General features: G+C 42.9%; 1 protein-coding gene and 1 pseudogene across 1 annotated transcript in view; one reads left to right on the top strand and one right to left on the bottom strand.

The window, feature by feature from the left end:
- Window positions 1–17,821, bottom strand: part of LOC124619693 — a 68,428-nt gene that overhangs the window by 11,265 nt on the left and 39,342 nt on the right. The window contains exon 5 of the mRNA XM_047146244.1: window positions 11,608–11,721. Within this exon, the coding sequence (XP_047002200.1) occupies window positions 11,608–11,721 (114 nt within the window). The remainder of the gene's footprint in view (window positions 1–11,607; window positions 11,722–17,821) is intronic.
- On the top strand, window positions 9,878–9,995 carry LOC124620421 (annotated as a pseudogene).

Genomic DNA, 17,821 nt, shown 5'->3' with positions numbered 1-17,821 from the left:
GCATGACACTACTTTGACTCAGTCCACCGGCTCTCGCAATGTCCCGTATACTCATGTGTGGGTTCATGGCAACAGCAGCTAACACACCAACTGCACCCGCTTCTCCTGTGACGGGTCTGTTACGGACCCGTTTGCGTGCTACGACCATACCTGTTGCATGCAGTTGGCGGTAGATGTTTTGCAATGTGCGGCACGTTGGATGCTCTCTGTCCGGGTACCGTTCTGCACACACCCTGCAGGCTTCAGCTGCATTTCGTCGACACTCGCCATAGATGAGTATCATCTCCGCCTTTTCAGAGTTCTAATACACCATGGTCACAGCTCCTACAACACTACACTATCACAGACGTCTGGTAACACGGTGTACTACAGCTGGTCTGTGTGCGGAGACGAATGCAGAATAACAATAGCAGCAAGCGCTACATGCGGACACTGCGACAGCTAGACCAAACCACAACAGTGCACTACAGACACACTCGTAAACACGGTCGTCATCGTAAACATGTTCCTGCAGATGCTGCTCGCCGACCGTGGCAACTGAACGTCGGAGGTTTCAAGCGTCAACTTTAGGTTACAATATCTCCGGATGTAATTAACATTTTACAATGCAACAAACGGCACTGATTACGTATTTGTTTATATGTTCAGATGTGCTAACATAAGGAACGTGGTTCCATTTAAAAAAACCATAGGTTTGGGTTAAAAAACATACTTCCGTGCATTTTTGTATGGTTTGTATTAAACAATTACACTATTGATGTGGTTTACGAAATATATCAAGCGGTAACGTTAGGTGACTCACCCTGTATAATCTATCTGATACCTTTTAGTATCTCCAGGATTCTTCCATGTATACAACCTTGTTTTATGATTCTTGAACCAAGTGTTAGCTATGATTAAGTTATGCTCTGTGCAAAATTCTACCAGACGGCTTGCTCTTTCATTTCTTAGCCCCAATCCATATTCACCTACTATGTGTCCTTCTCTCCATTTTCCTACTGTCGAATTCCAGTCACACATGACTGTTAAATTTTCGCCTTTCTTCACTACCTGAATAATTTCTCTTATCTCATCATACATTTCTTCAATTTCTTCGTCATCTGCAGAGCTAGTTGGCATATAAACTTGTACTACTGTAGTAGGCATGGGCTTCGTGTCTATCTTGGCCACTATGCTGTGGCCACTATGCTGTGGCCACTGTGCTGTTTGTAGTAGCAGGTAGGGCACAGTGCCAAATTCTGTCCAATTGGCGCGTTTGGTCGTCATAATCCCAAAACGATTAGAGGGCCCTGTCCATAATGCTCCAACCGTTCTCAAATGGGGAGAGATCTGGCAACTTTGCTGGTCAAGGTACAGATTGGCAAACACGAAGACAAGCAGTAGAAACTCTCGCAGTGTTTACATGTGCACTATCTTGCTGAAATGTAAGCCAGACATGGCTTGCCATGTAGGGCAACGAAACGGAGCGTAGAATATAGTCGAAGTACTGCTGTGCTGTAAGGATGCCGTGGATGACAGCCGAAGGGGTCCAGCTATGAAAAGAAATGTGATACCAGACAAACAGCCCTGGTTGTCGGTACGTATAGTGGGCGACTGTCAGCCTGGTATCCCACTGCTGTCCAAGGCGTCTCCAGACCATTCCTCTGCCTGCAACTGCTTTGACTGAGGTAGAATTGTCTTCAGTGACGAGTCCCGCTCCTAAATGAGTCCCTCTTCGAACTTAGACCAGAGGATCAGCGAAGACTTGCTGGAGCACGCCCCTGACAATGGTGGGATACCAACCTGACTATCGCCCAACAGTGGTGGCCTCGGATGCCACTTCTCTTCATAGTATGACCATTTTGGTTGTTATCCTCGTTAACCTTGCAGCACAGCAGTATGTCGAGGATATTCTACGCACCATTTTGATGCCCTTTATGGAAATCCATCCTGGGCTTACATTTCCGCAACGTAATGCCCACCTGCACACGCTACGAATTTCTGCTGCTTGTCTCTGTGCTTATCAAACCCTAACACGACCAGAAAGATCACCGGATCTATCCCTTATTGAGAACGTTTGAAGCTTTACGGGCAGGGCCCTCCAACCAGCTCGGGATTTTGACGATATAACGTGCCAATTTCCCAGAATTTGGCACGGTATCTCTCAGGAGAACATCCAACAACTGTGCCAATCAATGCCAAGGGCCAGAGTTGTTCAACTTTCTCTACTTGTGAAGCTGTTTCTCAGATTGTGAAACTGTTTCTCTTGTATAAATCAACCAATTATTCCGGAATTGTAATCATTTATATGTCTGTACATGTCCATCACATCTACCGATTTCCGTCTCACTCGGCTAAATCTTTCGTGAGGCGTCCTTTTTATTTGCTTATTTATTTATTTAGAGCGTTTTGTAACATTTCTGCCTCTCTGACCAATTGCATTATTGCTATAGATTGTACCTGAATAGAGTAAGGCTACACAAATAGACTACGACGTCACAATGTGGGATGAGGCCTGATCGTCGTACTTCTAGTAAATGGTTCTCTATTACAATGGCGAAACCTTGTGTAGTGTTTGGTTTCACCTAAAGTTGCTTGAAAGGGAGCGTCATTTCGTTCCCACAGGCAATGTTTTTATAAAAATACAACCAAATTTGGGAACACAGTTATTGAGAATAAGTCAGCAAATTCATAGCCTGAAACTATGGAATGATTTCGTTGCCACGCCGTTACCGTGTGCTTCAGAGGTTTTATTTGTGTACAAATATTTGAACTGAATGATAAGGGTAATTAATACCATTTTCTTAAAAATATGTTGTAAGCTTTTTTGAGGTATTAAGTGCAAAGTATTTGCTGAAGTAACAGATAAATGATGATGGAAATAAATCCGAAACGCGTCAAGTGAGGAACCTAAGTAATAAAGTCATTTTTTTACTGGCTGCATGACTTTGTTGAAGAGGTTTATTCAGTTCCAATACTGTACAATAATATAAAATTGATAATTTCTTTTACATAGTCTCGGAACTAGTTATACACTCCTGGAAATTGAAATAAGAACACCGTGAATTCATTGTCCCAGGAAGGGAAAACTTTATTGACACATTCCTGGCGTCAGATACATCACATGATCACACTGACTGAACCACAGGCACATAGACACAGGCAACAGAGCATGCACAATGTCGGCACTAGTACAGTGTATATCCACCTTTCACAGCAATGCAGGCTGCTATTCTCCCATGGAGACGATCGTAGAGATGCTGGATGTAGTCCTGTGGAACGGCTTGCCATGCCATTTCCACCTGGCGCCTCAGTTGGACCAGCGTTCGTGCTGGACGTGCAGACCGCGTGAGACGACGCTTCATCCAGTCCCAAACATGCTCAATGGGGGACAGATCCGGAGATCTTGCTGGCCAGGGTAGTTGACTCACACCTTCTAGAGCACGTTGGGTGGCACGGGATACATGCGGACGTGCATTGTCCTGTTGGAACAGCAAGTTCCCTTGCCGGTCTAGGAATGGTAGAACGATGGGTTCGATGACGGTTTGGATGTACCGTGCACTATTCAGTGTCCCCTCGACGATCACCAGTGGTGTACGGCCAGTGTAGGAGATCGCTCCCCACACCATGATGCCGGGTGTTGGCCCTGTGTGCCTCGGTCGTATGCAGTCCTGATTGTGGCGCTCACCTGCACGGCGCCAAACACGCATACGACCATCATTGACACCAAGGCAGAAGCGACCCTCAAAGCTGAAGACGACACGTCTCCATTCGTCCCTCCATTCACGCCTGTCGCGACACCACTGGAGGCGGGCTGCACGATGTTGGGGCGTGAGCGGAAGACGGCCTAACGGTGTGCGGGACTGTGGCCCAGCTTCATGGAGACGGTTGCGAATGGTCCTCGCCGATACCCCAGGAGCAACAGTGTCCCTAATTTGCTGGGAAGTGGCGGTGCGGTCCCCTACGGCACTGCGTAGGATCCTACGGTCTTGGCGTGCATCCGTGCGTCGCTGCGGTCCGGTCCCAGGTCGACGGGCACGTGCACCTTCCGCCGACCACTGGCGACAACATCGATGTACTGTGGAGACCTCACGCCCCACGTGTTGAGCAATTCGGCGGTACGTCCACCCGGCCTCCCGCATGCCCACTATACGCCCTCGCTCAAAGTCCGTCAACTGCACATACGGTTCACGTCCACGCCGTCGCGGCATGCTACCAGTGTTAAAGACTGCGATGGAGCTCCGTATGCCACGGCAAACTGGCTGACACTGACGGCGGCGGTGCACAAATGCTGCGCAGCTAGCGCCATTCGACGGCCAACACCGCGGTTCCTGGTGTGTCCGCTGTGCCGTGCGTGTGATCATTGCTTGTATAGCCCTCTCGCAGTGTCCGGAGCAAGTATGGTGGGTCTGACACACCGGTGTCAATGTGTTCTTTTTTCCATTTCCAGGAGTGTAGTTTTCCTACTAATGAAGTAGGAAGACTAGTTTGAAATTTTGCTTTGAAAAATGAAAATTGTAAGCCTAAGCTATAGCCAATTTTCTCCCAAATCTGTTTCACCCTCGGGTCATTATTATCGGGGATAGACTGAAGGATTATGCTGTGCCATCAATTTTTTAATCTCCAGCGTGCTAAGAACCGAAAGAAAAAAAGAGGAAGGCAGAAATCGAAATGCTCCATACCACACTGATATTTTGTCTTCTACCCCTATGAATGCGGTTTGCTAAATGACTCATAATGGGTCAAAAACAGGAGTTTACTGAAGAACTGTAATTCTGTCGCTTGTAAAAGGAAATAACTGTCAATACAATGTTTCAAACTGTAGCCATTTCATATGGCCCAATGTTAAAAGCGGTAACCAATGCATTAGTATTGGGAATTTCGTAGAAATTAGGTTAGATATATTACTACATGCGTAGTAGTAAAGAAACAGGTGGTCCAATTGTCAAAATCAATGCTTGATTTCCGTTATAAATTAGAAAGAATGTAACTCTCGGCTCCACTTCACACAGTACGTAATGAGAGAAACTCTGGTTTCTGCCCTCCATCACACTCTGGTATTTAGGTGTTTGTTTCTGCCTTAAGCACGGCAGAGATAGGGGTATGCGCGGTCTGCAGCTCGATTCAGCTGACTATCTATCGGTTTTATGAAACCCACAACGCCCTCAAATACCACATGTAACACTTCCATATTCTTTCTCTCGCTATGTGCAAACTTTAAGCTTAAAAGAATGTTTTTTTTTCGGGAAATTTAATTTAGCTACATTTTGTACTGGTATACGTTTCGCTAGTTCGCTAGAGGTCACAGGCTCCGAATAATTCAAGAGAAACGTTCAAAAGTAGCCTTCATACACGTTTTTCTTGAATAACTCGAAAACCGTGGACTCCAGCGAAAACGTCTCCCAGTAAAAAATTTAACTACATTAAATTTCCGACAAAAAGATCATGTTGATTTTTTTCTGTAGGACTGATAGTTTGTGAGTAGCGAGCGACAGACTATCAGAATCTTGAACTTGGTATTTGAAGGTGTTGCGGGTTGCATAAAACCCAGCTGTAGGACCAGCTGAATTTCTATAAGTAAACTGCCACAGAGAAAATGGAACACCCTCAAGGTCTACATTCCGTTGTACCAGAGTATAATATGTGCATACTGAGGGGTTGTAGTGACAGTGATTCACTTACACAGTCGGTGATCAGATGGCGCTCAGGACGCCGGTCTGTGCGCCCTCTGCTTTGACCGTGAATTCAGTAACTGTGATGACTTTAGAGGTCAACGGTGTTTGCAACAATATTTCTAGGGTAGAGTCATGCCGCACCAATAGTTACAGGGAATAGGGAATATAATGTGAACAACTGTACTTACTTGGGAATGGTTTATTAATAAGGGGTTGGACCCCCATTTGCCCGTAATACAGCTGCGATTCATCTTGGAATACCGGCATATAATGATTGCATCGTTCCCAGTCAAATGTTATGCCACTCTTCGGTCAGAACCTCTTCTAACTCCTGTAGTGACGAGGGAGGCGGAAATCACTCTGGAGTCTGCGCTCCAATACCGCCCACAAGGGTTCGATAATGTTCAAGTCAAGGGACTGTGCTGGCAAGGGAAGTTCAGTTGCATGCTCCTCATGCCACGATTGTACTGTCCTGGCTGTGTTAGTTGGTGCATTATCGTCCTGAAATATGACATTGTTTTTCGGAAATGTTCACATAATCGTTGGCTGTAACACGGCCATGGGTGTAATGATGGGAACTGCGGAATACCATTATATGGCGGCACACACCATCATACTTTCACCCCCTTGCCTAACAATTTGATCAAGCGATCAGGATTGTAGACTTCTTTTGGCGTTCTCCAGACTTAAACCCGACCCGATGTTGGAAATTAGAAAAATGTTGTGACTTTCCCGGCGGATGTGTTGTAAATAGTCTTCACGGGTTTGCCGTCGGATCACGTTGTGCAAATTCCACAATATTTCTTCGGAGCAACTGTCCGACATCTTTAGGTGGTTCAACCTTGCTCGTGGCTAGGTACGACTGACGGTATCATAGCAGGCCTGTTGTCGAAGAATCTTTATTTTCGGGTCGTGATTTAACAGCAGCCAATGCAGGGTTCCAGGCTGTGCTCAGTCGAAATCCCGTATCCCTGTTGATGAGATTATCGGTTGTACGGATATGTATTGCATCCTTAATGACACGGTCCCAGAAGGATGATGCCGGGGATAAAACTTCCGTCTTTTCATAAATCATATGATGTCCTTTATTCAGGCAGTGTTTCGCAATTGCCGACTTTTCCAGTTGACGAAGGCGTGTATGACGCTGATGTTCATCGCAGCGTTCTTGTACTGTGCGGCATGTCTGGCCTATATATGCTGCCCCACACTGACAAGGAATCTTGTACACACCACATTTCCTCAGTCCAAGGCCATTCTTAACCGAACCCAACAGGTTTCTCAGTTCTGCAGATGGTTGAAAAGCACAAATAATTCCGTATCTTCCGAGAACTCTTCCGATTCTTGACGACATGACACCAAAATACGGCAAAAAGGCGAAAGTGGTGGGTGTCTTCGTATCTTCATTCTGGGCCTGAATGCATTACGTATCTGTCTCTCAGAATAACCGCTTTGTCGGAACACTCTCTTCAAATGTTGTATTTCACTCGACAGGCTCTCAGGATCAGATACCACATGTGCTCTATGAACTAACGTACGCAATGCACTACCGCATTGTGCAGGATGATGGCAGCTTGTGGCCTGCAGATATAGATCTGTATGCGTTGGCTTGCGGTAGACGCAGTGTCCCAAGGTTCCATCTGCTTTCCTTCATACCAAGACCAGGAAAAGGTAAAGTACCATATTTCTCCACTTACATTGTGAAGTTTATATTCGGATGGAGCGAATTCAGATGCTGAAGAAACGTAGGTAGAGTATCAAGGCCATGTGACCACACCATTAATGTATCATCCACATACCGCAAAAAACAAAAGGGTTTGAGAGTGGCTGACTGTAGTGCTTTTTCTTCAAAGTCCTCCATAAAATAATTGGCCACCACAGGAGACAGAGGGCTCCCCATGGCAACACCGTCCACTTGTTCAAAATATTGGTCATCAAATAAGAAGTATGTTGAAGTAAGCACGTGTTTGAATAATGCTACTATGTCCTCCTCAAAGTTGTTGCTAATGAGCTCCTGGAGGCACCTTTGTAAGTAAAGACACAACATCGAAACTTACTAACAGATCCAATGATTGCAATCTAAGGGTTTTCAGGCGCCCTATAAAATCTTCAGAGTTTCGAATGTGATGGTCGCACTTGCCTACGAAAGGTCCCAATAGTGAAGTCAGGTATTTGGCAAAAAAATAAGTAGGTGCTCCTATGTTACTTACAATGGGACGGAGAGGCACCCCATTCTTATGAATCTTGGGTAGGCCGTAGAGTGTAGGAGGAACTGCAGCCTGTTGACGCAAACCCTTAGCGACTTTCGCTGGAATCGATCTCTTCCTGATGAGTTCCACAGTTTTCCTCTGGATCTTACCCGTCGGATCACTTTTTAATTTACTATATGCAGGATCGTCGAATAGTCTGTATACCTTATGTTATATTGTGTGCGTGAGAGAAGCACAGTAGCATTTCCTTTGTCAGCAGGTAAGATGACGATGTCTTCGTCTCCTCTCAGTTCTTATAGAGCATTTCTTTCAGCTGAGGTGATGTTAAAGTTGGACCTCTTAGATGAAGCTTGAGCCAAAATGCGGCATGTGTCACGCATGTTGACTCGTGGGAACATATGACGTGTTTTCACTGATCAGCAGTCGAGGATCTATGCTCCTGACACCATGTTGTAAGCCTCTGCGCATAGGTTGTCCTTACTAATGGTTTTTGTATAGCAGCTCATTAATCTCCGCTTTATGGAGTTCTCGGCGAACAATGTCGATAGATGTGGGGTCTCTAAGATGGCTATTGAACTCTGTAGTCACTTTAGCAACCGTAGCTTTGTGTTGCTTTGATAAAATTCTTGTTAGCGTACGACGATCTCTGTCATTTATTTTAGGTTTGCGCCCGCTATTACGTTTACACGATAATGTCTTTCCACATTTCGTGTTGGCTGTCGTGACCATTTTTGCTCTTGAAACATTCAATAAGTTGTCTCGCTGGGTTAATGATGCTCCAGCTAACCAGGCCCCCAAAATCTGCCCTCTTTGGAACTCTGTTAGGTCTTTCATTTCACGTCGACCTCGTCCTCTGAATGAAATAGGAAGTGTGCACTACTCTTAAACAACCTGCACTGAGGCGTAGTCCGTACTGGACATTCACAGTCCAGCGGGACACGCGCCGCAACTGCGTTTTTGACCGTCAAACACAACCATCCCATTACTACCACCGTTCACATTATTTTGCCTATCCCTTGTACGTGCCACTGTAGAACAGCGTGGACCATTTGAAGGGGAACCCAATGGGTCTTTGAGAAGCCGGATAGACGCATCGATGGGTTGCTGCACGTGTTGGCCACAATGCACCAGTGCTTTGTCGCTGATTTCAGCCTGTGGAACATTTCCATACGTACAGACCAATTTCTTCGGCCAGGATACCACCTATTACCACGATACCATCAAGTATGGTTATCTGGTGCCGTGAAAGAGTCAAATGGACAGTGGAATAACACTATGTTTTCTTCAGTGGTGAGAGTAGGCATTCACTGTATGCGAGTGATGCAATGTACAGTCGTACTGCGTAAACCTGGTGCGCGGCCTGTTACTGAGTACTCCCCAAACACCGCAGTCTTTATTGGTGGAGGGGGGAGGAGGGGGAGGGGCGGGTATCAATTACAAGTCGCAGTCGCATCTGGTGTATCCGTAACATAAAATAACCTGTGGCCCTTACCTTGGATAGGTTTTTATCACTGTGGTACTGCCATTTATTTGACAGGAAGGTGATGCATTTTTCATTAACACAACGCACGTTCATATGCGGCCGCTGTGTTACAACGTTCTCTTTGGGATGTACAACTGCCACGGGCAGCAAGATCACCAGATCTCTCGCCTATGGAACGCGTATGAGACATGGTTGACACTTACTGGTATTCAGGGTCTGCAAAAATCATTGCTGAGTTCCAGCGAGATGCAATATACTTGGGACAATCTGTCGCAGGTTGCTGCTCGGCACCCGTATGATTTTGTATACGCGACAATACACGCCTCCGTTGCCACCAGAGGGGGCGATCATTTCAATCCCATGCGATACGAAATATCGGTGTCCTTTACTGCGACAAGTGTGTCTCATTTGGTCTGAAATTGTTTTCATACACTCCTACAAGGATGAACTACCTGTCAATCAAGTTTCTTATCAATAAAATGATCTTGTCTTTGAGGTTTGAGCACTTTTTGTTCGTCCTTATATCATTTAGGGGCAACGGCCTTGCCGCAGTGGATACAGCGGTTCCCGTCAGATCACCGAAGTTAAGCACTGTTGGGCGTGGCCGGCACTGGGATGGGTGACCGTCTGGGCCGCTATGCGCTGTTGCCATTTTTCGGGGTGCACTCAGCCTCGTGATGCCAATTGAGGAGCTACTCGACCGAATAGTACCGGCTCCGGTCACGGACAACCATCCTAATGGCCAGGAGAGCGGTGTGTGGACCACACGCCCCTCCTATCTGCATCCTCTGCTGAGGATGATACGGCGGTCGGATGGCCTGAAGACGGAGTGCTATATCCTTGGCCTAAGGAGGCTACTATAGAAGACGTCACTAGGTGGAATGAGGTAACCACGGCATGTTCTGATTCCATGATGCAGCCGTTGTGGAAAACTGTGCCAGCAGAAACTACTTGCCTTCTGACTGGCTGTTGTATTTAAATCTAGAGCGGACTATCCTCTTGTCTGCACGTAATTGATGCCAGCTAAATTAATTAACTCCTTGTCCAGACTGTGACTAATGGTGATACAGTCTCCACCAATGCCGGTTTCGGCCCTCACTACCATATCTACAAGTTATATGTCAGGCCTCCTGAGAGAACACAGATCGTCTGAGCTACGAAAAATGAAGTTATTCTCTTTAGGCGACCAAAAAACCATAACAAAATTCAAATATAATTATTTACATTGTTATTCCTTAGATCTGTAGTTAATTATGAAGTACACAATTTTCAAATATATGTATATAAATCTAAGATACATGCATTCTTGTTTTGCTGCCTCTGGATCACAGGATCCAGGGTTCGATTCCGGTCGGGTTGGGGATTTTCTCCGCCCGGAGACTGGGTATTTGAGTTGTCCTCATCATATCATCATCATCATCATTTGTGACAGTGGCTAGAATGGACTGTGTAAAAACTGGACTGTGTAAAAATTGGGACTTTGTACGGGCGCTGATGGTCGCGCAGTTGAGCGCCTCGCAAACCAAACCAAACATCTTTTCTTCTTTGGCCGACGCGCATTACCTACGTGGGGTCGACGTGGTTATTTACCGTACTTCACATTGTCTTGGTTATGACTTCAGTCAGCTAGACGGAATCTGAGTCCAAGAGAGCATCGAAAATTTGCGCGGATCAATTTCGAAATCATGGAGATGGCACAGTCTTAAAGTGCCTAATCCTATCGATTATGCTGACGATGTTGATGATAGTAACCATGCTGGCGATGAAGATGGTAATGACGACGGTGATGATGACGTGTTGAGGCTCGGTACGTGTTAGTATGAGCATGTTCCTCGATTGTTGGTTTTAAATTACGAATTGTGACTGTGATATCAAAGAAGAGTAGTCTTCTGGAAAAAATCCTATTTTTCAGAAATGCTTTTCGTGATATGGCCTGTCTGCATTTCAATATCATCTCAGTTTCGGGCCTCATCAGTTATTTCGCTATGCCACTGGCAAAACACAACAACTATGTCTAGTGCCTCATTTCCTGATCTAATTCACTCACCAGGACGTCATTTATTTCGACTAAGTTCCGTTACCTCACACTTTTTCCTTGATGTTCATCTAATTACCTCTTTTTCAATACACTATTCGTTCCATTCAATATCTCTTCCAAGTACTTTGATGTCTCTTACAGAAATATAGCGACACTGAAAAACATCAAAGTTCTTATTCTAGACAGTACAAATAGTGGAAAGTTGTAATAGCAAATGTTAAATACCTGATCGATTATTAGCTGTCCGAAGAAGCAGAATAAGCCTGTCTGAGCCAGGAATGATGCAAACGAGATCACTTCCTTAAATACGGTCGAGCTTGTTGCTCCCTCCTGCATCACCTATAAGGGCGGAATTTTAAAATAAGAACAGTATGCAAAATTAATGCACGTAGCCACCAATAACACAACATTTTATTTGAATGCCGTTATGTAACACATGTGACAAAGTAAGGTAAAAAGTCCAAAAACGTGAGACTATTTCATTCAACGGAAATGGTAGTTAATTTTAATCACTACAGAAACTTCAAGGAGATTTGTAATATAAACATGATTCAGGCAGTTACACCTAACACTCTACATGAAAGATTCTGTTGGTGTGTCACTTCATCTCTTACGAATCAAATAGAAATACGTGAAAATATATTTTGAAGTGTATGTTATGCTTCGGTTTCATTCTCATGTACTGATCAGAAATAAACAGTTTCGTATTTGGTTTATTTTCTGTTTTAGGATGCATTAGCTTCTTAGATGTGTTTCCGGGAGCTGTTTCCAACTTTGTTCGTTTCATTTGTCGCATTTAGTATTCTTTAGAGACGAACTTACTTTGATCTGGAAGTGGTATAGCAAAGTATTACCCGGCAAAAAGTTCGAGCTTTTGCCGCTAGTCAGCGGTGTAGATGCCGAAAAATCCAGGACGGCACAAATGAGAAATTTGAAAATACAAGATGGCGCTCGAGGGAAATTAGGAAATGCGAATTACACTGGTGGGAAATTTAGATATGGGACATGGTGCTGATGGGAAATTAGGAAAGATGGCGCTGGTGGGAGATTTTAAAAATAATCCAAGACGGTGCAGGTAGCCAAGTTATACTTAACAGACCGATTGATATTACAGTCCAAGAAGTGTGTTGTTAGAAATTATCCGAGCGACCTGTATAACTTATCAAATGTTTATGTAAAATGCTGTACCTGTCATCTCACATGTGCACACACAGCTTAAAAAACATACATGAACTTGTCCTGAATTGAATAAATCAGTACCCTCTTCAGAAAATGTTGGCAGTACTGTTGTACATCCATGTAGAAAAATTACGTAAACTTCAAGTGAACTGCAAAAATGGTGCCATATTTGAACATATTCGACAAAACTATACTGTTTCCAAAAGTATTATCTGATTGTGTAAAATGGCAACATGTTCCAAAGCAGTATTGGCAATATTATACTATTTCCATGCCAAACGACAAGTAATTTTAACTTGAATTGCTGGTATGATAAAGATAATTACTTCAGCATCTTCACCTGAATTTGGAACACTAGTGTCATTTAGCACACGTGCGCGAGCGCCTCCGCCCCCCCCCCCCCCCCCCCGTCCCGCACATACACGCACGCACCTCTGTGTTTCGTGCTCATTTATAAAAATGTTCAAATACCGTCACCTTACATCTTTCTCTTGCTATGTAATCCAAGAATTGAGTTTCTGTTTTTATGAAAATCCAACCATTTTACAAAAGTTTTATTAGCTTTTCTTCGTTACACACATGCGCTCACAAACGCACACACGCAAACATTTGAGAGACATATTATGGATATCAATGCAGCCTCTAGCTGGATCACCGAGAGAGAGAGAGTGAGAGAGAGAGAGAGAGAGAGAGATAGAGAGAGAGAGAGACAGAGACGTCCAGCACAACAGGTAACTAACATCTCTGTGAAAGACACCTCCTCACGTCAGTGTGTGGTTTGGTGGCCCAGATGCAGAGGTGATGTATGTTAAATCCACCAACGGAATTCCAAATAAGATCACTTATTTCTGTGCAATGTTTACTTGCTTGAAGCACAAATGTACGTATTACAAAGGGGGCAGGAAGGAGAAAACCTGAAACAAAATAATTCTAGAAAAAAAATTGTTATTATAAAATAACATTCCGAGGAGAATATGACTCGCACTTGGTATGTGCCCTTCCAACATTGTTGTAATTATTCAGAACCCTCTTTTTCATTCTGTTTGTTAACCCGTCAGTAGATGCAGGTGGTTTGTAAGCCAGAGAATATTTTCATATTGATACAACGTTTGACAATTGCTTCCAAGACGCTAACTTTTCAGTGTCTATTATTTTTCAACAGGAATACGAAAGAGCAACTGAGAAGAAGAGAATTTTTAGGCATCTTTCTTTTGCTCTTCTGCCAGACCATTTTCAGCAAAAAAATAATGTCAAAAACTTCGCCAACAAGGTAAATGAAGGAATTGGAGAAATCTGTTGTGTTAAAATCTCTGAAGTGGAATTAACTGTGACCTGTCGAGGAAAGTGCGTGGACTGAAAAAGCAAAAACAAGAAAACTAGATAGGTTTTTAAAAATTGAAAGAAATAAATTTTCCTTGAAAATTTTTTTCCTGTATGCCAAGACTGTATCCACCAAGTACTCCACTGAATACGCGTATTATTTTGATAACAGCTGTCGGTAGAAGCTGTGCAGACTCTCATTCGACCGTCAGAACATACGTGTACTTAATATGACGGAGCCTGACTACACAAGCACCTTTACAATTGACGTTAGCTTTACTGATCGCAGCCACAGGAGACGGCGGTAAATATACGGTTTGCACGACCGCTCTGAGCTTGCAATTCAAAATAACTTGACGTGCCTCGTCGCTAAATAGAACGCGTGCAAAAAATCTGTCATTGTCCCGTAATTTCTCTTGTGCCCAGTGGCAGAACTGTACACGACGTTCAAAGTCGTCGGCATGCAATTCCTGGTGCATAGAAATATGGTACGGGTGCAATCGATGTTGATGTAGCACTCTCAACACCGACGTTTTTGAGATTACAGATTCTCGCGCAATTTGTCTGCTACTGATGTGCGGATTAGCCGCGACAGCAGCTAATACACCTATTTGGGCATCATCATTTGTTGCAGGTCGTGGTTGACGTTTCACATGTGGCTGAACACTTCCTGTTTGCTTACATACGTAAATATCCGGCGAACGGTCCGGACACTTGGATGATGTCGTCCAGGATACCGAGCAGCATACATAGCACACGCCCGTTGGGCGATTTGATCAGAATAGCCATACATCAACCCGATATCGACCTTTTCCTCAATTGGTAAACGATCCATTTTAACACGAGTAATGTATCACGAAGCAAATACCGTCTGCACTGGCGGAATGTTACGTGATACCACGTACTTATACTTTTGTGACTGTTTCAGCGCCATCCATCACAAAGCGAAATAAGTGGTCGAACTAAAACATTCATATTTCTTTACGTACTACACGAATATGTAATAAAATGGGGGTTCCTATTTTAAAAAACGTAGTTGATATCCGTTTGACCTATGGCAGCACCATCTAGCGGGCCAACCACAGCGCCTTCTGCTTTCCCTCTGCAAGCTAGACGAGTTTCGTTCTTTGTAGTTTTTCGTAAATATATATATATATATATATATATATATATATATATATATATATATATATATATATTACTTTATTTAAAATTTGAACTGTGAGTCTTCAGTCACTTGAAATTTACCTTCTTGATTTTTAAGTTTTCTTGTTTGGAGGCCTTCAGCCGTGAAGGAATTGGAGTTTGAAACTCGTAGTTGTAAAAGTTCGGCTATGTGCCGCTTTGGTTGCAAATGTGTTATTAAATTACAATAAATTACAGTTTGATGTGAAGCTGACCGACACCTTATTTGGCACTTTCCACAATCCTAATCACCTGTTCTTCCCAGCGGGTTTTGCGGGCGTTTCAATGTTTTTGTCCAAAATGTAGAATTTTTCTTTTAAAATATGTAGTAGAGTGATTGGTAATGATACTACTTACTTAGTAACACTTCCTTCCATAATATACATTAAAATAAAAATGAAAAGCGATGGAAACTGTAAGGGTTGGTGAAACTAGCTGCAAGTACTGACGTCGAGATCCCAGGTGTTGCACTGTCGGGTTAAGTACGATTCAAACCAGCTGTGTGTAAAGCCATTAATTTCATAAAACTTAAGCTTTTGTAAGCGAGTAACGTGAGATGTAATCAAACCTTCTTTAAAAGATAACAAAAGTACCAGCTGCCGAGATTTCATTACGTAAAGTCTGCACTATTTTATGAGTGAATGAATAACTATGATTCTTATTTGAGCAACCCTCCTGAAATCTAGTGATACGCTAACTGTTCCTACTTAAGCCTGCTACTACTCTTGAGTACATTGCTTTTCGCATATCTTGGGAAAAGGTAAGAAATTCTTTAGTAATTATTAGATTTTACATATTAAGTTAAACAACTTCCGAGAATTCTGTCTGAAATTTCATCAAAACCACGTTTGCTTTTGCTTTTTAGAATTTTTGTAATCGTATTAACTTCAGTGAAGGATGTTGGTGCTACTTTTAGTTACTTGTGGAATTACGTTTTTAATATATTGTCTTGGTTCTTCAGTTGAGCCATTGAATTATATTTTTGCTGCTACATTTAGAAAGTGATTGTAAAAATTGCTGGCAACTTGTGAATTATCAGTCACAACATTGTCATTTAGTTTGTTATGGAATATTCTACATTGACTGATTGTTCCTTTTTACAATATCCTGTATAATTTTTATGTTGTTATCTGCATTATTTATTTCTGTTGAGACGTTCATATTTCTGTTTTTTTCTTTTTTTTTTTACTTTTCTTAAAGCACTACGCTAATTTTTGTAGTATACAAGCAATTTCTGATCTTGACTTAGTCTACCATTTATGTAAGTTTCCCTCTCCTTCTTACGCGAGATTCTGATTCCTTTAGTTTCGGTGACTTACTTGTTGTTAATTCATCTTCCACCTAACTTTCTAACAAAGCAGCTTCCAAATGTTGACATAAATTGGGAGAAAATTGAATCTGACATTAGCATCTATTTCTATGAACATCTCATCACATACCACCTGTCTCAACATACTCTTAAAACATTTTATCCTGTTCTCATTAATAAGCCTCACTGCTTCTTTATGAACCTTCCTTAGGCCTGCACGGTGCCATGTTGTTTACTTCCATTAACTGTGCAGTATGAGCAATAGTCGATTAACAATAGAGAACACATTAATTTTCTTAGTCTGAGCACTGTCTATAAAAATGTTATCAATCAGTGTCCTACTATCTTGCTGCACACGAGTTGGAAAAATGACTATTGAAATTAGTTTGAGGCACTCAAATAATAATTCCAGTTCATTTTTTCTGTCCGTATCTTTTGAGAAATCTACATTGAAATCTCCACAAACTGCTAACTGTCTACACTGAAATCCCCACAAACTACTTACTGTCTGAGGTTGCTCAATAATGCATTTAGATGTTTTCATCAATAGCTGAAAGGTTCCTAGAAGGGATCTGTAGTTATTGCCACCTCAGTTGTATCATGTCTGTGAAACTGTATGCCTTGTTTCACGACAAGACCAAAACGAGCTGCCGGTCTTTGAATTATTTCAACGTACACATTTAATCCCGTCTGGAAAGTACCCCATACGCAGTAATACCCCATAACAGAGTGGACAAGAGTAGTGATTGCGTCTCCTAAGTGTACTTATTCACGCTGTTTGCATCAGATTACTACTCTGGCACTGCCTTGGTCGACGTTCATACGAAGAGTTGCCTCTGTAACGACAGCTACCAGTTGTGTCATTCCTAAGAGTAGTCATGTTTAGGGTTCCTAGCTACTGTATGCCGTGATATAGGGGTGCAGCCACCCCGAGCGATGGGCTCTCCATCAACAGGTTCTATATGATGCCAGTTTCAGTGGACAGTATCACGTCACTGTTCTTCAAAGAGTGAACCAATGTGTGCAACTGGCAGAGTGGTAGAAATTCCGTATACAATGACGTTCTCTTCATAGATATTTTACTGACACCGTTCGTAGAGGGCAAGTAACGACACTGTTCAACACACAACACTTTACTAAAATAAAACCAGCTAAATCTTGTTTATTTTAGTGCCACAGAGTTCTAAATTCCCCATAACACATGCGTGTTAACTCCAGATTTCGGTTTTCAGCCATTTCATTTAGTCGTGAATCCTGAAAAGAAGACACATACACATGTTCTAACTATATTTTTGCACCTGATATGAGTTCTAAAAACGTGTTTGCCAATCGGAACATATATTCAGTATACAGACATATTAACGGTATTGAAGTTTAACTTCCTTACCAAATTACTCTCTTGAACGCTTACATACACAAACCATATTACGAGCCACCTTCATCGAT

This window comes from Schistocerca americana, chromosome 6, assembly GCF_021461395.2.
Source record: "Schistocerca americana isolate TAMUIC-IGC-003095 chromosome 6, iqSchAmer2.1, whole genome shotgun sequence".
Lineage (NCBI taxonomy): Eukaryota > Metazoa > Arthropoda > Insecta > Orthoptera > Acrididae > Schistocerca > Schistocerca americana.
Note: the sequence above shows the minus strand (reverse complement) of the source record. Positions and strands in the feature narration are given on the sequence as shown.